At 36.3% G+C, this 27,971-nt stretch overlaps 1 protein-coding gene across 3 annotated transcripts in view; it reads left to right on the plus strand.

Annotated features, from left to right (window-relative positions):
• Positions 1 to 27,971, plus strand: part of ipo11 (importin 11) — a 194,969-nt gene that overhangs the window by 136,230 nt on the left and 30,768 nt on the right. For all 3 annotated transcript variants that reach the window (XM_048209570.1, XM_048209572.1, XM_048209571.1), the window contains exons 23-27: positions 9,812 to 9,891; positions 12,177 to 12,257; positions 20,721 to 20,816; positions 20,917 to 21,030; positions 26,027 to 26,148. In XM_048209570.1, coding sequence (XP_048065527.1) covers positions 9,812 to 9,891; positions 12,177 to 12,257; positions 20,721 to 20,816; positions 20,917 to 21,030; positions 26,027 to 26,148 — 493 coding nt within the window. The remainder of the gene's footprint in view (positions 1 to 9,811; positions 9,892 to 12,176; positions 12,258 to 20,720; positions 20,817 to 20,916; positions 21,031 to 26,026; positions 26,149 to 27,971) is intronic.

The raw sequence follows: 27,971 nt of genomic DNA on the forward strand, positions 1-27,971 counted from the left end.
AAAAATAGTTTGAGTGAATTTACGTTCAACCAATAAGCTACATTGAGTTAGAGGAACTTAATTTGTAGCATAAACGCACATTTTTAAGTTGATTACTCAAAAAAATTAAGTCGCTCAAACTACCAGAGTTGTAGCCCTGAAACCAATTAATCTTATCTATTTCAGTTAAAATCAGCAGCTATCATAACACATGCTAACATAACTTATTTAACATTTATATTTGATGAACAAGTATATTACTTGTCACTGGTATTAGCACAGTCATTGTTTATAGAGTCAATGACTACTACCTTCATGCATCTACTCTTCAGCACAGTGGTAACCACAAAAACGTCAACATAACAGAAACTCTTTTAAATGTCAAACATAACTGCGTTAAACACTAACAGGTCTTTCCTTTCACTAAAAACAAATAAATTAACACTTAATTTCTAGGGATGGATATTTCAAGCAAAAATAATATTCGATGATCGCTTGGAATTATTCGATTATTATTCGAAAAATCGCTCCTCTCCCCGCATGCACACATAAACGGAGAGAGGAGAGAGACCATTCTTGCTTTCAGTCTTTTTTCATGGCCATTCATAACGGTGCGGAGCAGAGCGAGCATTTTCAATTAATTCCTATAGAAGTTGCGCTTCTAGGTTCCCTAAATCACTTTTTAAAGGACTACCACTGGTTATGTGAGAACAAAACGTAATTCCAACAATTTCGCAATTCTTAAACATAGTCGGTTATGTCTTAAGTTACCGTAACGTAACTTAAGTAACGTAAAGAGTGCGTAAGGAGAAAAAAAATGTGTAACATTATATTAGAGCCGTGCATTAGGCCTTAATATATATTAAACCCGCTGATGTCTGTCATTAATATTAGTCTAACAACAAAAGGAAAAAGGGAATCACTCACTGCTCTTGATTGAATCACTTTTAGCTTAAATAATAAATTATTTGTAATTTTTAATAACAAGGATAAACTAACAAAGAATTGTAATTATTAAAATAGTAACTATTATTATTAAAAGAATTGGAGGAAAAGATACATCGTGATGCATCAAGAATTGTTTTATAATTGAAACATTACTATGTTACTACATTCCTGTTCACAAATTCAGGTTTAAAGTGCATCTGTCATGAAAGGCCCACTATTTCAGTAAACTTTTGCATTTTACAATTGCGTTTACAGTAAGACTGAATGAATTAAAAGATCAGTACTCATGGAAATCTGTGACATGTCTTTTGTCTTGCGTGTACTATATGTCTATTCACAGCAATGGACCGTACAGAGAGGAGAGTCTATAATCATCATAACAATGATGGCAGTATTTGAAAATCTGGATCACTTTAATATCCTACTGAGAGAAATGGCTTGAAACAAAGTGGGGTTTTTTTCTCCTTTCTTTTGTATCAAAGATTTCATTTATCTGAACGAAAAGATTACTGTGTTCCCTATCAGTTAAACATGCACTTATAATATGCAGAGAAGAGTTTCAAAAAAAAACCTGCCTAACTTTATGCCCTTTAGCTTGTCATGAAAAGCGTAAAAAAGTCTTTGTGGTTTCAACACTATGTGCTTAAAAGCACTGGCAAGGAGACAATTGAGAGTGTCACACCATTCATACATATTGAAATGCAGTTTATTTACATAATTTTCTCTACAAAAGAAATTTTTCGCACACAGGTGGGGCTCTTCACAGGGTACATCTAATTCTCTACTCCAGTTAAATTAATGTAGCATTATCATCACCTCTGTGAAAGCTGCTGAATGCATATGTAAAGCTTTTGGTCTGTTAACAGTGATGGCGAATTTCTGCCTATTAGCTTTCTGAGTTTCTCAGCTTTTTGAGTTTCTTTTATAAATGTGGCTTCATGTTGACCAGACCAATCTCAAAACCTGACACACATTTTTCTTATGTACATTGTTTTCATTGATATTTCATATTGTTAAGCTAATGTGTTTACTCTTAATGTGTGACATTGGGTTCATTGCCTCAAGCTATAGCTTGCATTTGACCTTTCTTGAAATAATTTAATGACAAAAATCCACTGAGGCTTGGATTGGTTCTTCGAGAGGTTATATATCGCTTTTCTTGATTTAATGTCAGTGAAAAAAAATGGCAGCCATGTGAAAGATTTATAGAGTTGTGTTTATTTTGTTTCATTTTCACATCTAAATGCATTATCAGTGCCCTGCACACATCTGTTCAGCTGACAGGTTTTTTTATTTTTTATTTTTTCGCCTTCATGCCTCTGGGCGCTTTGGGCTTGGCCCTTGGCCGTCTGCGCTCTTGAGCACTCAACAATTCTGAAGGCCTCAGATCAGCTCTTAATGTCTTAATGAAGCAATGAACAATGGCTGAATATTAAAAGCATGTTAGCTGGCACGAGGGATGAAATTATGGGATTTGTTTCACTTCGGTGCACAAGAAAGACCTTGTATCTGTTCCTCATTGTCCTTAAGCATTTAAATGGTCACACAGCTTAATAGTAAGCACTATTCTGTTTTTTAATTTACATATGAAATTCCACTTGTAATTTTAAGCTATTTTTAAATATATATAAAAAAAATTAAAAATTCTAGCATATTTTAGCACTTCATTAAATAAAGGCACTCACTGGCATTGATCATGAGTGAACTCGATTAGGTTTACTTTTTTCTTTATATCAATTTTTTTTTTTTTTTTTTTTTTAGTCAGTCCGTTAAAGGTGCCCTAGAATTAAAAATTGAATTTACCTTGGCATAGTTGAATATCAAGAGTTCAGTTCATGGAAATGACATACAGTGAGTCTCAAACACCATTATTTCCTCCTTCTTATGTAAATCTCATTTGTTTAAAAGACCTCCGAAGAACAGGCTAATCTCAACATAACACTGTTACGTAACAGTCGGGATCATTAATATGTACGCCCCCAATATTTGCATATGCCAGCTCATGTTCAAGGCATTACACAAGGGCAGGACATCTGGATGTGCACAGCTGAATCATCAGACTAGGTAAGCAAGCAAGGACAATAGTGAAAAATGGCAGATGGAGCGATAATATCTGACATGATCCATGATATCATGATATTTTTAGTGATATTTGCAAATTGTGTTTCTAAATGTTTCGTTAGCATGTTGCTAATGTACTGTTAAATGTGGTTAAAGTTACCATCGTTTCTTACTGTATTCACGGAGACAAGACTGTCATTATTTTCATTTTTTTCACGAGAATTTAAAAGGGCCGCAGCCTTAATCGGCACATATTTAATGATGCCCCAAAAATGAATAAAAAAATCTATGGGGTATTTTGAGCTGAAACTTCACAGACACATTCAGGGGACACCTTAGACTTATATTACATCTTTTAAAAAGACGTTCTATGGCACCGTTAATTATAACAAATTATAACTGGGGCAGTTGTGGCCTAATGATTAGAGAGGTCGCAGGTTTGAGTCTCAGTACCGGCAGGAAATGTAGGTGGGGGAGTGAATGAACAGCGCTCACTTTCTCTCTCATTACCCACAATTGAGGTGCCCTTGAGTAAGGCACCTAATCGCTCCCCAGGCGCCACAGTAAAAAAAAAAAAAGGCTGCCCACTGCTCTGGGTGTGTTCACGGTGTGTGTGTGTGTTCTATAATCACTGCTTTGTAAGTGCACTTGGATGGGTGAAATGCAGAACACAAATTCCGAGTATGGGACACCATACTTGGCCGCACGTCACGTCACTTTCATTTTCTTCATTTGTATGTGGCACTTTAGAAAATATATATATGATGCCTTTTTAAAAATTATCCAAAATCAATTTTTGAACAAGTACATAACCAGTCAGTGTTCAAAACTATCTCCTTACCTTATCCCGATTCACAACGGTAAGCTTGTAATAATGTTTTATAATTCGAGTGGTACTGGTGGGTTTTCGTGGGAAATTCGAGTATGTCGCCATTTGTCTTTGCATCATTAAGTCACGTCTGTTTACATAAAGGCCAGCTAGTAGGCTACATCGCATGTGAGGCGGATCATTTATAGCCTTTTCTCACAGCAGCTGGAATAATTAAACTTATCATTTGGATGGCAGATTGTATGGTATGACAAATTAACGTTAGAGATTAGACTGTACAGAAATTGAAATCTACAGGTAACGCTAATACACTAAGTCATGCAATGCTGATATTGTGAACATTATCAATTAGAGAACAAAGTATAACAATAATAATAATTTGCACGGTTTGACATGATCCAAGCTAAGCGATTGTTAGATTTAATCACCATTGGCAGCGAAATTTATTATAATGCTTTTTTTCCCTCAGTTGGTCAGAACAAAAGTGGCAGATTGGACATTTTCCTGTGAAAATTCTTACTTTGGTCATACTTCAAGACTACAATCTGTAATTCCGAAGTACAGTATCCATACCGATGTGGTGACTGACAGCAAACATGAGATTCATCCACGCTGAGGAGTCATGCTAAGGCACAACCCACGTAAAGATGATAATTCCGCAAACAACTGCAATTGCAAGTTTCAAACAGAGATGGCGACAAAGAGGCAAAACTTACGGACTCCAGCTTTAAGTTAATAGAAGTTTTAAAAACATTCTATTTTAATCTATTGCTCTCAGGCCTGCCATTTTGTGCATGTCCGTCCACATCCTAAGAAATGGTTTTGGGGTCAGGTGAACCCGTAAGTCGGCTAATTGTTCAGCCGAACTAGTCAGTTTTAAAAATATATAGTTGTGCTTATTTCTATTGCAGTGCTGGTAATATTGTTGGCTCATCTCTGATAATTGCCTGCTCTTTTTCTCATTTGTAATTTGCGATCAAAAAATGTCTAATAAATGTATAAAAGTAAATCTTTTTCTACTCTTCACATTACTTTGAAGGTTTTTCACCAGTAATGTATTTACTTTAAGATTTAAGTACTTAAAAAGAAAGCAGTTCATAGTTAATTAGTAAAGGCTATTTAATTGCCACTCAGGTTTCTTATACAGCCTATATAAAACTGACATGAAACCAGAAAAAAATTTTTTTTGAAATGGCTGAATAACAGCATGTTTAATCATGCATTAATGGACTGGTCATTATTTTCTCAGAGGGAGCAGGGTTTAGTCAGAGCAGGATTAGCTCATAATTCAGTCTCACTGCATTAGTCCAAGAATTCCCAGCTAATTATGCTCAAACATGGATTTGAATACAAGCTCCACAAATATTCATTTTACAGTTCCCTGTGGCATCAGTAATAGATTTCAGAGAATCTTAGCACTTTGTTCTTTCCCAGAAAAAAAGTCTTTTATAATACTCAGATTTAGCTTTCGTAGTCCTTCAATGCATCTTTACAATAAATAACTACAGTAATTGCATTGAAGGCAGACATTACAATTGTGATTGCTTTAATTGGCATCACACTTTGCTTTCAGACATAGCCAGCTTTTTGTGATCAAACGGCAAACTTTGAAAGGGATGACAACTGGCAGCATTGTTAATGAATATGTGATATTAATTGTAATTTATAATATCCTCTGAATGGTTTTACACAGGTTGGTTGGGCTGATTTATTCTGTCCTACCAGACCTGCAAAATGACATGAGATCAGTACCACCATTATGGGCTCTCACTCCATGTGGCCTACTGAAATGTTGACACATAGCTTAATAAGGTTTTCAGGAATGTAATTAACTTCTCAATTTGTGACAGCAGAGCTTCATTAGTGGTGTAAATACTCCTGCTATGGCATTAGTTATAGATTTAACACTTCACACTGAGTTTAGCAGAAAGAAAACCATGGGGTGGCCATACTTGAAGAAACATGCAAGAGTTCTATCAGCTATTGATGTCACAGGACATCAATATAACAGAATTATTGACGTCACTTTAACAGAAACCACAGTGTCATTCACTCCACTTATATTCATTGTACCGGTACATACATTAAATCAGATTTGTTTAAAAAATCACTGCTGACTAATTGTGAAAAAGCAGGATTATAAGTATACACCCTGCTGCAGATTCAAGTTCTTTTTTTCTCCATCTTTCCTTCTGTTCTTCAGCTCATTTTATGTCTCTGTGTAATAACAGTGCTCATGACGCACTTGTTACTTTGCTTTAGTGGCTGAGCAGAGCTGCCATTCTTCTGATGACATCAATATTCATAGACTAGACGAGATGGTAGAAATTAAATTGTTTTGTTACCTCATCATCGTTAGACGTCTGCAAATCACGGCAAGGGGAAGCTTCAGAAAGTATTTCATTTATTTATTGTAAAATGGGAACGATTTGCATTTTATTCAAATGATTTGAACTCCAAGCAGTCTGCGGACAGCATTCTCATGATAGTGCGGTATGAAGAGGAAGCGTAAAGTGCTCTTGTACAGGAAATGGACTACTCGATACTGTTGAACAAATCCCATTTCAGAGAAAACAGCTGCTTTATCTGAACAGTGTCGGCTTTATCTGAACAGTGTTTATATGGATGGATGGATGGATGGATGGATGGATGGATGGATGGATGGATGGATGGATGGATGGATGGATGGATGGATGGATGGATTCCCTCATAGTAGCACTGGATCTTCACTGCCGATTTGTATATTTTTCTGTTCACCCTGCTGTTGAAAGGGCTTGTGATGTTGCATTTGAACTTAACCAGCTCAGAAAAGCAATTTTATCTTCAGTTCATCAGATGAGGATGGCAGTAGTGAGGTTGTTCAGAATGGGAGACCCTCTTGACCTTAGAAAAGTACAAAACGCGCTGCGGTTCCAGGCACAATTGAAGCTGCGATTCTGCCATCTCTCATTACTGTTAACAATATAAGGGTCACCCCATCCTAAAGCCCTTGGAATTCACCCCAAATCCTGTTCAGCCTTTGAGACATTTTGCACCATTTTTTAGCTGAGGTCACCATGGCTTTGTGCAAGGTCATCTGTAAAGGGAAGCTGGGACAGTTGGCCTTCGTGGTGTCCTGATTTTCACAGTAACCAACTGAAAATTATGTGAAAAGATATGAAAGTCATGTTTAACAGGATAAAGGCCACAGTTTAAGTCAAGCTCAATAAGATCAGCCACAGCATATAATTGAAAATACTGCGTCAAGGTGATTATTGGATTCCATAGCAACTGTAGCAATAAATAGCAAGATAAGCAGTAGATGAGTGGCTTGTTCATTTTTCTGCCACTGTGTATTACTGTATCACTGTATGATCATCTCTTTACTTTAAGCTTAGTGTAGTGAAACCTTGATTTATGTGCTTCACTAGCACTCCAAAGGGGAAATAGAGAAATTTGAGCAAGGGCTAATTAAAATTAATTACTTATATTGATAATAGTTGAGAAAAGTCTCCATGAACTTCATTCAAAGACATTACAATATTTTGTTGAAGACTATTAACAGACACCACAAAGTGGCTTTAGATGTTAATATTTTTTTTTTAAGTAATATTTTTTAAAATAATTGTTATAAGACAATTTTAGATAGGTTCAATAAATGCATCTAGATTCCATCTAATAACATTTTGTACACGCATAGTTAACTGTTTAACATTTTTCCATATATATATATAAAATTAAAGCAAATGCACTACTGCAAATTGCTTTGACAGCAATTGCTGTCTCAGAAAAACAACAAAGACAGAATAAAGTTTTTGGCAGAATATGGGAAGTTTGATTAAGAGTGGTTCAGCAGAGTTGGTTGGAGTGATGAATCACAATAAAACACGAGCTGCATGGTGATGCTCCAGAGCAGTGTCTTTGAAAATCAGATAAGAAATATAATAATAAATGCATCTCTACCCCAGTGAGGCATGTAGAAAGTGGTGTCATTGTGTGGAGAGCCTTTTTAACTCTTGGTATTGGTGAGATACTTCACTGTTAAAAGTCATTTAGTGCTTTGGAGAACAGGAGAATATTACAGAATGACTTGCTTCCCACAAATGAAAAGTTATCTAAAGTGGAATAAACAGATGTTATTTTTCAACAAGACAATGTTCTGGCCCAAATTTCAAAGACAACCAAGAAGTGGCTTCAGAACATGTCCATCAGGCTCATGTTTTGGCCTGGTCAGAGTCCAGATTTGAACCCTATAGTGTAGGGGTGTGACGAGATCTCGTGGCACGAGATCTCGCGAGACTAAACTGTGACGAGATTTCTCGTCGAGGCGAAAAGTAGTCTCGTGATGTTGCCATGACAGAGTGTTAGGATGATTAGGAAAGAATATGCCACCGCTACGTTTACATTATGCCTCCACTGTCGTTTTGCTTTGTATTTAAATAAAAAAAAAACATTTAATTCAGTTGGATAACGGTCGCCGCCGCTCCATATTTACAGAGTACGCGCGACCGTTTAAAAGTGAAAGTAAACGCGCGCGCGCATTCAAACGTGATTTCAATACCCCGCATTTTGAAAGCGGCTCACTGATGAATACAGATATCTCTCAATATGAAAGCTATTTTAGGCTGGGCAGTGTAGTTGTAACCATCTCTCAGCTCTGTATCAAAGAAAAATTTGGTCTTATTTGATCTTTGAATATTGAGAGAGTGCGATTATGGTTGCACTTATTGTAAAGTGTTACCATAAAAATGAATAACAGTTTTCTCTTCTTATTATTTACTAGTACAAACAATAAGGTTTCATTTGTTAACATTAGTTAATGCACTGTGAACTATCATGAACTAACAATGAATGACTATTTTTATCAACTAACAAAGATTAATAAATACTGTAGCAAATATATTGCTTGTTGTTAGTTGATGTTGGTTAATGCATTAATGTTAATAAATGAGACCTTATTGTAAAGTGTTACCATTTTTATTTATACTGTTTTTATTTCTGTGATCAGATAGTGGAGAGGAGTTCAGTTAGGAGGTCAAAAGTTGTAGAAGCTCATAAATCATGTACAGTAAGATCTGAAGAGACTGAAATCATACAGGAGGGAAGTCAGTTAGTTGAGTTAGTGGCAAAACCTTTTACATTACTTGAGTATTGTTGTCTTTTACTGCATATGATAATTCAGCCTCAGAAAGTAGAACTGAAATGACATTCATTACAAAATGATTAGTTAAAACATTTCAAATACACCTGCAGAATATTTTTTCTAGTCATGTATTTCGCCATCTTGTCTCGTCTCGTGAACTCAATCTCGAGTCTCGTCTCGTCTCGTGAGATACTGGTCTCGTCACACCCCTACTATAGTGTGAATATTTGGTCTCACAATAAACTCAAGCGAACTGGGAGACATTTTTCAACTATTCATGAACCGTTTAAAGCCATTAACTTTGAGTGGAGCAACACTAAATCTTCTTCCTGTATAAAGCTGTCTACAAGGCTATCCCATGCAAAGTTACTTTATCTAGAGTATTTGTGCAGTTCTTGCTAATTTCCTGACCAGTGATTTGTGATTAAGACCATTAAAAGGCCACTAAATATTTGGCCATTTTTAGCTTGTCCCTTTTTATTTATTTATTTATTTATTTGCCCGTGTGTGTTAAACTCTCTTAAATTAACAGATTATTTTGGCATGTCTAGATTGAACAGGTGGCAAAGGTTCAAATACATGAAGGTAATGTCTGCCACTGCAGTTATTTCCTGTTGTCTTGTCTTCTGTCTCCAGGAGTCTGAGTTCTCGATGAGTCAGAGTTGCAGTGTTTTGAAGTTGTCTTGTCTGTGCTCCAGACTGCTGTTTTGCTATATGAAATGTAACCCTTTTCCCGTCTTTCCACACACCGCTTCTGTCTCCCTCACTGCTGGTTTTCATGTTATCTCCCAACTGTTATTTTTCTCTCCGATATATTGCTCTGTGATATTGCTTCACCCTGGTATCATTCTTATTTTGTTTCTCTATTTCAGAACTGAGCTCGGAGAACGTGCGCACGTGCTTTCAGATCATCAATGCCTACATTTATCTCTCAGCTACAGATTTCTTACAGGTAGGCATAAAAATGACTTAAAATAAGAGGAAATTCAAAGAAAATGGGTATGACTGTGAACGTAACCTTATTTGCACTTTCTCAAAAGATGAATGTGGCACAAATCTAAAGACTTGTGTGTGTGTGATGTTTCAGTTTGAAATATTGTGTATAATCAGTGACTTCTACAGGATCATTCCTGTTTGCAGGACGGTTTAAGCTCTGTAACAAAAAAAATAAGAATACATTTCTAAACAACTTTCAAACTTTGGCAATTTATAAATTCTAACTAAGTTATATACACAACAATGAGTAAACAAACAGAATCTGTAACATGATGTAATCAAAAAGCAATTTTTTGGTTTGAAAAATTAACATTACACCAGTTTCTTTCATTTTATAACATCTAACTGGATGAAATATTTTACCAAAGCCGTTATTTAAATGAAAGTCAGACTAACACCACAGAACATCTCAGAATTCATTAAACCCATTACTAATACTTAATTAAGTTTATGTTGTCCCTTTCCCATTAAAAATGTTTGCTTTCTGGAGGATGATGTTATTTGTCTAATAAACTGCCTGTTTTAATTAAGGGTGCGTTCACACTTGTCATGTTTGGTTCGATTAAAACGAACCCTGGTGCGATTGCTCGGTTAGTGCGGTTCATTTGAACATATGTGAATGCTGCCATCCGAACCCTGGTGCACACCAAACAAGCAGACCGAGACCGCTGAAAATATGGGTCTCGGTCCGCTTCCAAACGAACTCTGGTGCGGTTCGAATGATATATAAACGCAACACGGACCAAAGACATGTAACTGAACCAAAAACAGGAAGACGAGACCCTAAAAAGGACAGAATCCTCACGCATTTCGGTTTTTCTCATCATAGTCGCGAGTTTGCCCATCACAGGCATCAGACGCGCGTCTCCACGCAGCAGATCATTTGTGTGTGTGACGGATGGATTCCCGCCGGTGTTTTGACTACTTTACACATTTTATAAGCTCTTCACGAGTTCCCAGCTGGCCAAAATACCATCACATGCAGGCTACGCACACACAATGAGCGCATTTATCTCAGCACATAGCATTATTTTGGATGTTCGGTAAGTTCCGTCTCAAAATAGGGATTACGTCATAAAATCCGACCAATCACGTTGTGAATGTATCCCTATGCCTTAAGGTTCGGTATCTTTTGGTTCGGTGATAAAATTGCCAATGTGAACGCTAACCGGACCAGGACTAAATTTTTTTTTTTTCTTCTTTGGTCCGGACCAAATGAACCAAACGAACCGAACTACAAGTGTGAACGCACCCTAAATTAACACAACAGATTAACAGGGATAAAAGTGAATTTGAGGACAATCAATTGATCAAAAATTAAAACAATATTCCCAAGATGTTATGTTGGGAAACTTGTAATTGGATAATGGAAAAATTATAAAACATCTGGAATATTTCTCATATTCCCATTTAAAATGTGTTCTTCCATTTGTTCACTTGACTGTAGGGTTGTGACGAGACACTACATGCATTGAAAGACAACAATATACATTACAAGTACTGTAAAAAAAAGGTTTTGCCACAAACTCAACTGACTGGCTTCTCTCCTGTATGATTTCACATGAGTCTCTTCAGACCTTACTGTGCATGAATTATGAGCTTCCAGAATTTCTGATTGAGGCTGTGTGACCTCCTAATTGAACTCTTTTCCACAAATTGAACACAGAAATAAAAACAAGTTTGTTTTTTTTTTCCTCAGTCTTAAGTACAAACAGTAAGTGCAACCATAATCAAATACTCTTTCAATATACAAAGTGCAAACAGAGACCAAAACAGAGACCAAAGCTAAGAGGTGGTTACAACTACACAGCCCTGCCTAAGATATGTTTGATATTGGGAGACAGGCTATTGTATGTAGCTTGCGTTTTACTTTTGCTTTCGAATTCGCAATTGCACATACTCTGTGTATATAGAGCAGCGGTGCTGATCACGCGTTCACTGTAATGAAATGTAAACTTATTTCACCCTCATGTTCAGTCATGGCGATATCACAAGACAGCTTTTCTCCTCGACGAGAAATCTTGTCATATTTTAATATTGCGAGATCTCATCACACCCCTACTTATTTGTGATAATGTGATAAAATAAAACTGAATATTTTCATCTTTTTTAATTACGTGTCAATATATTTTTTTCCAGTAGATTAAGACATATATGACATACTTCATAACAGGCATGATTGTGCCCTGTTTTTACACTCTGGTCGTCTCTCTCTCTCTCTCTCTCTCTCTCTCTCTCCAGAACTATGCTGAAGCTCTCTGCAGATCTTTCTGTGAACTTCTGAGAGACATTACCACAGAAGGGCAAGTCCAGGTTTTGAAGGTACGACTCATTCGACACTCTTTCGCAAACATCTTGATCCATCCTTCCCCACAAGACTCTTTTGTGCGTGTCTTCTTGACGCTCTGTTGTGAAATGAAGTGCCCTGGTACTGCTGCAGAATAATGACTAGAAAACCCATTCCTCAACTCTGTCATTTTGGTTTGAGTACACCACAGTCAGCTCAGATTTTTCTTTTTCTTTTTTTCTTGAAGCCCATTTCAACTTTGCTTGCTTTACCTTATGAACTCAAGCTCTTAGATCTGACAGAAGAGGCACGCTCTTTGACACCACCCTCCATTTTTCAAACACTTCTCGTTTCCACACCAACACTTGGGATAGATTTCTACTTTGAAGAAATGATGAAAGTGCTATTTGCAGGACCCCAATAATTTATTTTCAACCATTTTAATTAATTAATTTAGCAATGTGACCAATTGGACCTTGTAGCACAGATGATTATCTTACTGGGGTCATACGGCAGAAGTCTGTCTGATGTGGGCTTCAAAGTGAGCTTCTTGTCTGCACTGCAGTTCCAGTCCTCTCTGGAGGCGGAGGGACAGATCGCTGCAGAGTGGCTGCCAGGATGCTGCCATTACAGATAAAGCTTTTCGTTTTGGCCTCCAGCTGCTCCTTCATAGGTTAGCAGATGCTCATCAGAGACCCCAAGCCAATTTGGAGCATAAAACATGCTCCACGCCCCCACAGGAAGAGCTGGAGTGCTAGGAAAAGCGATATTACCAAAGGTTTTGGATAGTTGTGTTTATGTTATTTTTGCATTGTAATGGCATTGTTGTTCTGTCATCTCTTCAGGGCATACTGTGAAACTTTTCTAATTAACTTAATTAATGGGATGACATTTTTGTTCAGAAATTCAAAAGACATAGCAAATGAATTCAATGAATACTTTGCTAATGTGGGTAATAAGTTAGCAAATGACATAAAAGAGTCTAATTATAAGAATAATGGAGTTAATATAAATGTTTTCAATGTTTGTATCAGAAGTGAACAAAAAAGAAATACTGCAAATTGTGAAAGGTTTTAGAAATATAAGGTCAAAAGATTGGACAGATATTGACATGTTATTAGTTAAAAACACTATTGAGTGTATTGCCGAACCATTAACTTATATGTTCAACCAATCTTTTAAAACGGGTGTATTCCCAAATAATATGAAAATGGCAAAAATTATACCAATTTTCAAAAGTGGAGACCGTCATTTATTTTGTAATTATAGGCCTATCTCACTGCTATCTCAATTTTCTAAAATATTAGAAAACATTTTGTTAAAAGAATGGATAATTTTATAGAAAAAAATAACTTACTGCAGGAGGAACAATATGGTTTTAGGGCAATGGCATTAATGCAATTAGTTGATGAAATTGCTTCTTCAATAGACAATAAAAAATATGCAGTGGGTGTTTTTGTCGATTTAAAAAAGCTTTCGACACCATTAATCATAAAATATTACTGAATAAGTTGGAAAAGTATGGCTTTAGAGGGCCAGATTATTCTTGGTTAGAGAGTTATCTTGACAATTGGTACCAGTATGTACACTTTAATAATGAAAACTCTGAAATGTGTAGGGTGACATGTGGGGTGCCCCAGGGGTCTCTGATGGGTCCTAAATTGTTTGTTTTATATATAAATGACCTTTGTAAAGTGTCTGATTTGCTAAAGTGTGTCTTATATACGGACGACACAACTTTATGCTGTTCTGGTGAGAATTTGCACCTCGATACAAATGTATCGAGAGAACTATTTCAAATTAAATTGTGTTTTGATGTAAACAAATTATCTATAAATATTACCAAAACCAAATATATTATATTTGGTAATCGACAAATACATACTGTTACAGACTTAAAGATTGATGATGTGGTTTTGGAAAGAGAAATGGAAATAAAATTTCTAGGAGTAATAATAGATCATAAATTATCCTGGAAACCACACATAACGCATGTATTGTCAAACATGTCAAGAACCATTGCTATATTACATAAAATCAAGTATTTCCTAAACAAATTGACATTGTATATTTTGTATTGTTCTCTCTTAGTACCATATATGACCTATTGCATTGAAATTTGGGGGCATAGCTATAAGTCAAATACAAAATCTATATTTACTTTGCAAAAAAAAAGCAATTAGGATTGTTAATTATTCCTCATTTAATGAATCAACTAAACTAATATTTCTTAAATTTAAAGCACTAAAATTTTACGACTTAGTCTTAACACGGCTTTGTTCATGTACAACGTTAAAAAACAAATTATGCCAGCAAATATATTGTGTTTGTTTGAAATTAAGGAAGGTACATATGATTTAAGAGGAAAGGATATGTTTAAAAAAAAAAACAGTGGTCAGAACTAATGTAAAAAAGAATTGTATTTCAGTTCAAGGGGTCGATTTGTGGAAAGGTCTAACTGACGAACTTAAGAGAAGTAACACTACTTTTCAGTTTTAAAAATGTTCAAATCCAAAATATATATGAATTATAAGATGGAAGCTTAAGTTGTGTATTGTAATGTGTTCATTTCATTTAATTTCATTTCATTAACTTTAATCATTTTTCTCTGTGGATCCTAAGTAGCATAGAGCGCAGGTGTGCGCGAATGTGTCTACATGCACTGCGTCTTACATTGTGCCAACAGGCAGCATCTTTCCACTAGAGTGAAGGCAACTTTAATTGGAAAAAACGAGCCCGTGGCTATCTGAGACATACATGTATATTTTTGGCAGTTTGATAGAAAGCCTCGTTTTATGCCTTTTGATGGTGGGAATCTGCGTGTACAAGATGCCTGTTGAAAATAACAAGTAGGGTATGCTGGGGGGAAAATCCACAGCATTCTCAAATTGTTTCTGTTGGTTGTTACTGAATATCTATATATTATCCTCTCAGAACCAATGGTGGTCTATGGTGGTCCTTTTGTCCTCATGTCTTATTATTTTTATCTTTTATGATGGCAACAACAACTAAAAAACAAAATTTACAGTCTTTATATATTAAAGAGTTGCTTAATTCTCCGATGAATAGTTTAGCATCTTTTACTTTCCCCCGTGTGGTTCTATTTTATATTCTTTCCACCGTGAAACTCAAAACAAGCTACTCTTTTCCACACTCCGAAAGTTAGATGGTGATGTAGAGCTCCACAAATTGTGAAATATATTGTGATTATTGTTAAATATTACCATTTAAAATAACAGTTTTCTATTTTAATGTATTGTAAAATGTAATTTATTCCTATATTGGCAAAGCAGAACTTTTATCTTTTTTGTTGATCTGGTGCTCAGAAAACATTTCTGGTTATTTTCAATGTTGAAAATAGTTGTGCTTTGTAATATTTTTGTGGAAACTGTTAGAATTTTTTGATAAATAGAAGGTTCAAAAGAACAGTATTTATTTGAAATTGAAATCTTTGTAACAAATGTCTTTACTAACATTTTTATTTAGTAAAAAATCTTACTGAACTTTTGAATGGTGGTGTAAATTCGTTATGTTTCTCACTCAAATATAGCGGATGACTTTAGAAGACTTGTAATATAGTGCACAAGTCATATCAAATACTTTTTTTTTTTTTTTTAACTCTCTTTGAATCTTGAAAATATAAATTACCATCCAGTTTTGTTGTATGGAAAAGAGCAGCATGAACGTTCTGCTTAATATCTCTTTTTCTCTCTTTTTTTTTTTAACAATTAAAATAAAACAGTTTTACAATACAGTAAATAACTAATTGTTATTTTAATGGTTGATCTGTTAACATTTAATGAGTACACATCAAACAACCTTTCAGACTTGCACCCCTCCATTTGCTTCTCTACATGGGAACTTTTCTGAATGCTTTAAAGCATCTGTGTAGGCAGTGAAAGTCTCAGACGTGTGGGAAGCCATTCGATTAACCTCACAGAGGGTTTCTTGCCTTCTTACACCACAGGTAGCATGTTTGGTACGTAAATCAATGTAACTCGATGGACAAGAGCTTTGTAACTCTCTAATTAACTGTTCATTTATATCAGCAGTATCTGGCGGTGCTACTTTCACTTTATTGACGTTTTAATTAACAGAAAGAAGGGGCCATCATCTCAGTAAAATTTGTTTGAAGAGATGTCATTTAAGTCAAAGGCTAAAGTACAATGAGACATGACAGGCCATCTCTTATGGTGTTCACGATTCAAGGACTATACGGTTCATGTAATTTCATGACAGAAATCACCTTTTTCAAGAGGAACTAATTTTAAGGCACTTCTGTAAAGGGTACTCAAAAATCAGACAGAGATGTTGCTCACCATGTGGATAGAATTTGTCAGGCTTGAAAGGATAGTTCAACTAAAAATTAAAAGTCTGTCATCGTTTATTCACTCTCATGTTGTTACAGATTTTTCTGTCTGTGGGGAAAAAAAGACACAATCTGTGCTGAACTTTTCTATTCAATTACAGTTAATGAGAACTGAAGCTTTCAAGCTTCAAAATGAACACAAAATCACCATAGAAATGTGCAAGTTATAATGAAAAAAAAATATGAAGGAAGAAATAAAGTCATTCGTGACAATTTTTGTCTTTACTGACATTTTTATTCAATAAATTGATCAAAATAATTATTTTCTGTAAATAAACTGAACAGTAGTGTAAATTCGGTGTGTTGCAAATGACTTCAGAAGACTTGTAAAATAGGTTTAAAACAACATGAGAGTGAGTAAATGAAAATAAACTGCCCCTTTAAGGAAACTTGCATGAAACTAGGACTACATGTCAGTCTAGTTTGAATGATTTCAGTGAGGTTTAGGAAAATGTTTTTGGCCTCCTATCCACCCTGGCCAGGACGTCCGCAGGGAAACATGTGGTAGTTTGTGATTGATTTGAAGAGCAAACTGTGCAGCTGGAGCCAAGTACAAGTGGCAGCCCGTAGGGGTGTCCTTGGATGCTCACACACACTGACCACCAGCTCTCGTACTGTCAGTGCCCAGATCATTCCTTTTGAGAAACATTCTTACAGATGCTTTTAGCAGAACCGATGTGGTTAGTGTATTTCTATATATTATGGAATGTAAAGGAATGTTGGTTGAGAGTTCAAGCTCTGTCAACATTTGTAGCATGAAGTTTATTACCACAAGAAATCATTTTGACTCATCCCTCTTTTTTTATTTTTACAGGGTGTCCGTGTATACTTGAAGTCTTAAAATGTCTTAAACATATTAATGTAAAAATAAATCTTAAATCCACAATGCAAGGGTCTTAAAAATGAAACGGAACTGACACCACAGTGAAGATTTAGATTTTATTTTCGCTCATTGCTTTTTGAAAGCATAAAACCGTGTCACTGTGTTGTTTGTGGCAAGTCCTTTAAAAATCCTTTGCAAGGTGGGGCCTCCATGGATCGGACTTGTTTGTTCAGCACATCCCACAGATGTTCGATTGGATTGAGATCTTTGGAGGCCAAGTCAACACCTCAAACTCGTTGTTTGTGCTCCTCAAACCATTCCTGAACCATTTTTGATGGCATTATCCTGCTGAAAAAGGCCACAGCCACCAGGGAATACCGTTTTCAAGAAAGAGTGTAGATGGTCTGCAGCAATGCTTAGGTAGGTGGTACGTATCAAAGTAACATTCACATGGATGGCAGGACCCAAGGTTTCCCAGCAGAACATTGCCCAGAGCATCACACTATCACACTACCTCCGCCGACTTGCCTTCTTCCTATAGTGCATCCCGATGCACACGCACCCGGCCATTCGCATGATGTAAAAGAAAACATGATTCATCAGACCAGGCCACCTTCTTCATTTCTGATGCTCACGAACCCACTGTTGGCACGGTGGACAGGGGTCAGCATGGGCACCCTGACTGGTCTTCAGCTATGCAGCCCCATACGCAACAAACTGTGATGCACTGTGTATTCTGACACCTTTCTATCAGAACCAACATTAACTTCTTGAGCAATTTGAGCTACAGTAGCTCGTCTGTTGGATCGGACCACATAGGCCAGCCTCCACTCCCCACGTGTATCAATGAGCCTTGGCCGCCCATGACCCTGTCGCCGGTTCACCACAAGAGCTGCAGTTTTGGAGATGCTCTGATCCAGTCGTCTAGCCATCAATATTCTGCCCTTGTCAAACTCGTTCAAATTCTTACGCTTGCCCATTTTTCCTTCTTCTAACACATCAACTTTTAGGACAAAATGTTCACTTGCTGCCTAATATATCACACCTACTAACAGGTGGCATGATGAAGAGATAATCAGTGTTATTCACTTCACCTTTCAGTGGTCATAATGTTATTCCTGATCCATGTATGGAACCCTGATCAAGATATTTTCTTATGATCTTTGATGATCTTTTGATGAAATAATGGATGTCAAGATGACTAAATGTAACTGAACCTCAAAAGTGGCGTAATTCCCTCGTGTGGAAAGGCTTTGCCAGCTCAAGCTTTTTTGTCAATCACGGCTGTAATCCAGACACATTAGTTTATACACATTGATTCTAGATTACCCTCTGTAGTGTGTTAAGTAATGTTCGGCCCTATGTGCCAAGCTGTTTGTGCACCAGCAGCTTGAAGTAGAAAAATGGAAACCGTAGTGTACCTTGAGGGAGCGGTTCATCCTGCATGCTGTCAAAGTGAGGGTGGAATAGGAGGGTAATGGCCTTGGGCTGCCAAGATCCCTTCTCAAGCCAATACATGGTCTGAGAACAGAATTCACACAATTACAAGCTGCTTTTCCTCTTTCAGAGTGAATATGCAATTTGAAATGATTGAAAATTAGTTGGTTGTCCTCAAGGTCAGAAGTGTGCAGCAGTACTTTTGCTGGTGATGTAATATTAAACATGGTTGTGAATTTCACAGTAATTTAATGTACTTTTTATTTGGCCATTACGTGGCCATGCCAGTAGGCTTGATCCAGCCTTCTTCTCAATTCATGAGTATGGTGGTGCTCAGAAATATTAATAGAGTCCCTGTGGTTTGCTTTTTGCAAGAAGCGAGACCTGAACTACCACCATTGTGCCCTTGAGCAAGACTTTTTTTTCCCCTGATGTTCTGTTGAGATTTGACTTCTCTTTTTTATAGACCTCAGTACTGCAAATAAAATTAGTTTTGGGATCTAAAAAAAAATTACATTTTGAATGAATCAAATCACTCAAAAATGTTCACAGAAATCGCCATATGGTATTGCACTAATTTTAAAATGTGCTTATAAAAACAAGGTGAGGGATGTAGTTTTTCAAAAACACTGTTTGGAAGTTAGTCGGGCTGACACCAATAACAAATGTGTAACCAATCAGCATTAGGCGGTGTATGATGGTCGAGGAGAAAGAACGAGCAAGAGGTAGATTTGGAAAAAAAAGGAAATGAGAGACAATGCAAAAGAGCTCAAAAGAATATCACTAGAATGAAGGTTTATTACTGGGCAAGTGCTTTAGGACCCGCGTTAATATTAGAAAAGCTTCCCAGCGCAGGAGAGAGCTAAGCGGGTGTTTAGATTCCGCTTCACACGTGAGTAACACTGAGTGGCATTGATTGTCTGGAGCTGCTGTGCTGTTGGCAACTAACAATGAACACTTGTTTGTATTTACTCTTGTGTACTGTACGTTCATTTTTGTGCTTCCTTGTCATTCATTCATCATCTGCGCTTTATTTTCGTGAAACATTTTGTTGTGCGTCAGCTGTGATAAACAGACATCCACTCTCGCATTGCCTGTGTAACAGTGGCCAGATAGTGAGAGTTGTGCAGGTAAACCACTGCATACTGACGGCCGCTAGAGATTGTGGTGTTTTGCATTGTTAGTGCTCTCGCCTCGCCTGCCAGCAGCGAACGGGCCGGGGTTCGAGACCAACTTGGAGCAGGGTGGTTAGATTTGGAGGGTGAGTTTTGGAGGCAGAGCAATGAAAAGAGGGGTGGGTTTGTTTGGGTTGATTTCAAATATCAACATGGCACAACAGCGTTTTTGAAAAACTACTTACCCCACCTTTAACTGCTCTATACATTATTAAAATACCAATTAAAAAGTAGGTTGCTGTTTGTTTATGACATATTTATATATCGTATAATATTATATTGAATAAATAACTTTACCCAAGCCATGTGGATTTTTTTTTTTTTTTTTTTTTTTTTTTTGTCATTGATGAAAAACAATACAGTATGAGGGTTATAATTTCACACATGGATAAACAGTGGGACATTTAACCGAGGGGTTTAAAGATTTATAGTATGATTCACAGCCACTATTTATCATCTCTTCCATCACTGCCCTCTAGTCCTATTTACCTGTTTTCCACAGCTTTGAAATGTGCTTGATCAACTGCAATCCTCAAATGTTTAAACTATTTGATTTCCATCTATTGTGTAACTTCTTAAGTACTTGGAGATTTTAGGCTATTAAACTTTCCATTTCTACTCATGCCCATTTTCAGTTTTTGTGGTAGATTTTCTGAAATTATCAATTCATTCTCTTTCACTTTGCCTCTTGCAGGTTGTTGAAATTGCCATCAAAGTAAGTCCTGTATTGGGCTCCCATATGTTTCAGCCTGTTCTGCCAGCCGTGTTACAGGGGATTGTCGAAGGCGAAGTGAGTTTGAACACAGTAAATTCTATTGCAACCTAATTTCAGTGAAACTCTACGGTTTCCCGTTTTCAATGTTTGCACATTCTTGTGTGTTTGACTGCAGAGGTATCCTGTGGTTATGTCTACATACCTGGGGGTGATGGGTCGGATTCTCCTGCAGAATTCAGGCTTTTTCACATCACTTCTCACTCAGATGGCTGTGGAATTCAACCAGGAGGTGAGGATAACTGCCAGGCCACAAGAATTTGCTTGCCTGATAGAGCAGTGAATTTTAAAGTTTTATGTTTTTACATGTTTGAAGCATTATTGTTCATGCCTACAGCAATGTGCTTAACACTCTGAGGTCTAAAAACGCGCCGGCGCGTTTTGCAGGTTTTTTTTCACATTGCAGCAAAACAGACTTAAAATACTCTGTCATTTTTGTCATAGAGACATAAGTAATACATCAATTGAAACTATAGAATATCTCCTTTTATTTGTATACACTCAGAGTAAAAACAAAATGTTGTGCTTTTTGTAAAATAAAGAAAACTAACATGATGCGTGATCTCTCATCTCCCTCTGAACGAAGTCCAATCTGATAGTTCTCAGAAAATGAAGTGTAACTTAGTGAATACTAATCACAAAAAATTCATACTTATGTCTAACAAAACGTTGAAATGTCAGGTTTTAAATCGTGCAAGTCAAATCGAAAACAAACATTCTGTGTTTATGTAATCTGTATGAAAAGAGAGCCATGTCAGAAGTCCGTGATTCAGCTCATTACCCACTAATGCGGCCACGCCCACGGAGCCAGCGCTATTCACAGGCAAATTCAGAGACAACACATGCATTCATCATCTCAATCGTGTATTTATTGCCTTGAAAATTGTTTATCTGGATGAAAAAGCCATGGTTAGCGATCTCTGGAAGACATTCAGTAAATTCCTGTTTGTTTTCTTCTATTGATAAGTTTTAAGTGAGTTTTTGTTTCTTTAGCGCCCTCCGGCTGTAGTATGATTTGGTAAACACCATTCATGGAATATCGTCTTCTTCTTAGGTGAATTTGTGGACTAAAATGCACAGAGCGCCCTCCGGCTGCAGTATGAATTGCAAACACCAGCGCTCATAGAGATAACAATGAATATTAAATAAAAAATAACTCCTCTGTATAGAAAATTGACATAAACATATGAGAATCCTATATTTCTCCAAATGTGCATGCTTTTAAACTAAAAGCCTATATTCAGACTCTTTGCATCACAGAAATACATTCTATTTTAAAGTATAATATAAAACCATTATTTTATATTGTAATAAAATTTTTCTGTATGTTTCATATACCATGATGAGCTTGAGACATCACAGAAGTTTTTTTTCACAGCCTACCTGACTGAAATGCCTCATTAATATGCAAGTCTTTTCAGGTCATTACTATTCAATTCTTTTGTCTTCACAGGTGAGAATGAGCCATTATTCATGGAGATTCACGCCTCCTCGCATACCGTGTTTCTTGGCAAAAAGTGTCTTACAAAAACTAAATCAGTATATTGTTATAAATGAAAGAGGAGTCAGCATAATTTTTACATAATTTTGAAGCAAAAACTCTAGTCTACAACCTTCAATACCCAAAAGTCTTGTGAACACAGATTTAATATACTTTTATTGGCCTTATATCAGTGACTTAAGTTTTTTGTTTTTTCAGTAACCACGCATAAACGTTATTCCTTCAAAAACACAAACATGTACACACATGTTCCTCACATATTATGGTAGCCTAGTTTGTGCTGAATACAGTGTAATGACACTTGTGTCATTAATATGTTTATGAACAACTGAAAAAAGCACAAATGTCAGGGCATGTCAAAACTTCTCCAGGCCCCAAATCAGCCTCAGACTCCAGAGGGTTAAATATGAGTATGAGGGTGGATACTTATTATTCAAACAATTTCATAGTCAAGCTATGAATGGAACAGATGTTTGCAAAATACACCAATGTATATTCAGTCGTCTCATTTAGCACATTATGGCTCCCGGGATTCACTAAATTTTATTTTATTTTATTGTGCAACTCGCATACTGTAAAAGACAACGTGCAATTACCAAGCAGTTAACAAATGAAACCTTATTGTAAAGTGTTACCAGAAAGGGTCTGGAACATGTGTTGATACCCGGGAACTAATGTGTACTTACACTGAAAATACACAAAAACTGACCACTTAAAATAAAGTGAGGAACCTGTGGTCGATACCCAGGAACTAATGTGTACTTACACTGAAAATACACAAAAACTGACCACTTAAAATAAAGTGAGGAACCTGTGGTCGATACCCAGGAACTAATGTGTACTTACACTGAAAATACACAAAATTGTATTACATGAAGAATAAAATTAGGGTGGTATTATTTAAACTCACTAATAATGCAGGTCCATGCAAATAAAAACAACATGTGCAGCTAAGAATCTGAAAAATTTCAGATAAACAGGAACAATCTATTTTTGGTCAGTTTTTGTGTATTTTCAGTGTAAGTATACATTAGTTCCTGGGTATGAACACAGGTTTCACACTTTATTTTAAGTGAACATTTTTTGTGTATTTTCAGTGTAAGTACACATTAGTTCCTGGGTATCAACACATGTTCCAGACCCTTTCTGGTAACACTTTACAATAAGGTTTCATTTGTTAACTGCTTGGTATTTGCACGTTGTCTTTTACAGTATGCGAGTTGCACAATAAAATAAAATCAAACTTATTGAATCCCGGGAGCCATAATGTGCTAAATGAGACGACTGAATATACATTGGTGTATTCTGGTGTATTTTGCAAACATCTGTTCCATCCATAGCTTGAATATGAAATAGTTTGAGTAAGTATCCACCCTCATACTCATATTTAAGCTCATTGCAGTAGGCATGAACAATAATGCTTTACACATGTAAAAACATAAATTCACAGAAAGTTAGTCAGAGATAGTTACAATTGTAGTTACAATATTGCAATTATGGTGTGTACTTACAAAAATGTACTGTTAATCTACTGTAACTACAGATAGATCAATGTAAATACATGTAGGTACAGAGTTAGTACACTGTATCAAATGCTTAATTTGCCATGTAAGTACATAGTTAAGGCCATTTAATATAAAGTGGGACCAATTATTTTATAATTACATTAGAAGTTAATACAAAACCTGCCTTATGTGCAGTTTACGTTGTTTTTTATTATTATTATTTATTATTATTATTATTATTATTATTATTATTTGTTTTTTGTGTTAATGATTATATCTAAAAATAGCAACTGAATTTAATATTTTGGGCTCTGTTGTTAATTGTAACCTTTAAAATTCTAGTAATGTGCAAGAAAGGGCTCTCTGTATGTAGTTTACAGCATTAGCTGTATAGGTTTTTTTTTTTATCCTTAAAGGTGCCGTAGAACGTCTTTTTAAAAGATGTAATATAAGTCTGAATGTGTCTGTGAAGTTTCAGCTCAAAATACCCCATAGATTTTTTTTTTTTTTTTTTTTTTTTTTTTTTTTTTTTTTTTTTTTTTTAAATTGCCTAGTTTGGGGCATCATTAAATATATGCCGATTCAGGCTGCGTGGCCCCTTTAATTCTCCTGCTCTCCGCCCCCGGAGGTTGCGCTTGCCTTAACCAGCATAAACAAAGTTCACACAGCTAATATAACCCTCAAAATGGATATTTATAAAGTGTTCATCATGCAGCATGTCTAATCGCGTAAGTACAGTGTTTATTTGGATGTTTACATTTGATTCTGAATGAGTTTGATAGTGCTCCGTGGCTAAAGCATTACACACTGATGGAGAGATTTATAAAGAATGAAGTTGTGTTTATGAATTATACAGACTGCAAGTGTTTAATAATAAAAATAACAACGGCTCTTGTCTCCGTGAATACAGTAAGAAACGATGGTAACTTTAACCACATTTAACAGTACATTAGCAACATGCTAACGAAACATTTAGAAAGACAATTTACAAATATCACTAAAAATATCATATCATGGATCATGTCCGTTATTATTGCTCCATCTGCCATTTTTCGCTATTGTTCTTGCTTGCTAACCTAGTCTGATGATTCAGCTGTGCACATCCAGACGTTAATACTGGCTGCCCTTGTGTAATGCCTTGAACATGAGCTGGCATATGCAAATATTGGGGGCGTACATATTAATGATCCCGACTGTGTTATGTTGAGATTCGCCTGTTCTTCAGAGGTCTTTTAAACAAATGAGATTTATATAAGAAGGAGGAAACAATGGTGTTTGAGACTCACTGTATGTCATTTCCATGTACTGAACTCTTGTTATTTAACTATGCCAAGATAAATTCAATTTTTAATTCTAGGGCACCTTTAAGATAATGTTAATTATAATTGACTTTATTTAAAGAGACTCAATTTGTTCAATAAACCACTGTTTAATAAAAAAGAAGAAAAAAGAAGCAATTTTATGTTTAGTATTCTCCCCCTGCTGTACCGAACCTGTTACAAACTGTGACTTCAGTACTTCAAGCCCTATATATACAGGGCTTGGCATACTTTTACAATAATAGCATTTGTCTATCAACCAGAAATTCAATATCGTTGCTTAACTAATTAGTGTTGTGATTCTAAATCTAAGAACTCAAGCTCACATGCCTCAAATGTGGGGGTCCCCAGTACTTCCTTTGCACTTCTTACCTTTATGTCAAGGTCAAATAGACTGAAGCAAAAAAAAAAAAAAAAAAAAATTCAACCAACGAACAAAAAATTCTCAAGCTTGGCCTAGTTTTCTTTCTCTACACAAGCATATATTTAGTTGTGTTTGTGGGAGCTGATCTTACTGTAATTTGGTCCCAGTGGACCCAGATGCTTTGCTGAGCCGCCCACACAGAATCATTCCCTTTCATCCCTGGGCTGTATCTCTTCGCTGAATAATTGAACTTATTTGCACTATTGTAGTCTCAGCATATATCAGTATTCTCCTTAATTTCCTTAATCCCAGAAATATCTTTCCCGCAGAGACCCTTTTATTATTTACGGTATCAGCCAACAACTTCAAAGACGGAGGTGTTTATATATTCGGCCTGTCAGGCGGCTCGACGTACCCTAATGTTTTCCTCTCATCTTATGAAGGGTGTATTAATCTTGTTCCTAGTGTGCCTCGTTTACCTGTGCACAACTAAATTATAAATGAGAATTATGTTTATCATGGCGATCTCTGCTTTCCAGGCAGACCAGCTCTTGGGGAGTATGATAGAGATGTGGGTGGACCGCATGGACAACATCACCCAGCCTGAGAGGAGAAAGCTCTCTGCCCTGGCACTCCTGTCGCTTTTACCATCTGACAACAGGTTTGTCTTCTTATAAACACTGCAGGATAACCCTATCACATTTGCATGTAAATGTCTGAAGCTTATATGGTAGATGTCATCAGGAAGCTGAACAAGTGATAACATTTATACAAATCATTTGACATTCACCTCAGACACCAAACGAATGAAAAATCTCTTCGTAACGGTGACTCGTCAGGAGAAATGGCTTTTTGGTCTTAGGTACGTCAGCAGTTCGGATGTCAGTGATAGCCCTATTATCATGACTTGTCACATTGTGAGATAACCTGTAAGTTATAGCTATTTTGTTTCAAGGTGCCATTTGCATCTCATTGAGATGTCAGGTGTTTTAAAGGGGAGTCAGTCATTTTGCCTGTAATATTACTAGTAAATTACATTCCCATGCCTCACAGTTCAATACATTTTTTACTGCTGATGTAATAGACCAAGAAATGGAACGAGCCAAGCAAATGACCACCCAGCAACTTAGCAGCAACCATTCAAAGTTAAGCAGCTCACTTTGTCCTATATGCAACCAGTATAAATGATACAAGTATAAAGGGCACCAGTGATCATGAACCTAACTACCTCTGAGAAGAAACACATTAAAGGCTTTGATTTGAAGCACAGAAGTATTAGAGAATCAGCGAAAAATACAAAGGAACTAATCTAAATGTACTAAGTCTAATGTACTAAATGTCTTTATATGGGAATGAACTACTCATTCCATAATGCTTTGCAAATGAATGAATCAGAAACAGTGGTGCAGTATAAAACTGTTGGCTTTTAGTCATTGATTATAAGTATAAAATACAATATATTTAAAAGTGCCCTAGATTATGTTTTTAAAAGATGTAATATAAGTCTAAGGTGTCCCCTGAATGTGTCTGTGAAGTTTCAGCTCAAAATACCCCATAGATTTTTTTTTTATTAATTTTTTTAACTGCCTATTTTGGGGCATCATTATAAACGCGCCGATTTTATGCTGCAGCCCCTTTAAATCCCGTGCTCTCCGCCCACAGAGCTCGCGCTTGCCTTAAACAGTGCCTTAAAGTTTACACAGCTAATATAACCCTCAAAATGGATCTTTACAAAGTGTTCGTCATGCATGCGGCATGCATGCGTCGGATTATGTGAGTATTGTATACTGTTATATTGTTTACTTCTGATTTTGAATGAGTTTGATAGTGCTCCGTGGCTAACGGCTAATACTACTCTGTTGGAGAGATTTATAAAGAATGAAGTTGTGTTTATGCATTATACAGACTGCAAGTGTTTAAAAATGAAAATAGCGACTGCTCTCTTGTCTCCGTGAATACAGTAATAACCGATGGTAACTTTAACCACATTTAACAGTACATTAGCAACATGCTAATGAAACATTTGGAAAGACAGTTTACAAATATCACTAAAAATATCATGTTATCATGGATCATGTCAGTTATTATTGCTCCATCTGCCATTTTTCGCTATTGTTCTTGCTTGCTTACCTAGTCTGATGATTCAGCTGTTCACATCCAGACGTTAATACTGGCTGCCCTTGTCTAATGCCTTTTATAATGTTGGAAACGTGGGCTGGCATATGCAAATATTGGGGGCGTACACCCCGACTGTTATGTAACAGTCGGTGTTATGTTGAGATTCGCCTGTTCTTCGGAGGTCTTTTAAACAAATGAGATTTATATAAGAAGGAGGAAACAATGGAGTTTGAGACTCACTGTATGTCATTTCCATGTACTGAACTCTTGTTATTTAACTATGCCAAGATAAATTCAATTTTTCATTCGAGGGCACCTTTAAGTTTTGTTGCAAAAAATTACAAAATGTAAAAAGATATAAGTCGT

Source organism: Megalobrama amblycephala, linkage group LG12 (assembly GCF_018812025.1).
Source record: "Megalobrama amblycephala isolate DHTTF-2021 linkage group LG12, ASM1881202v1, whole genome shotgun sequence".
NCBI lineage: Eukaryota > Metazoa > Chordata > Actinopteri > Cypriniformes > Xenocyprididae > Megalobrama > Megalobrama amblycephala.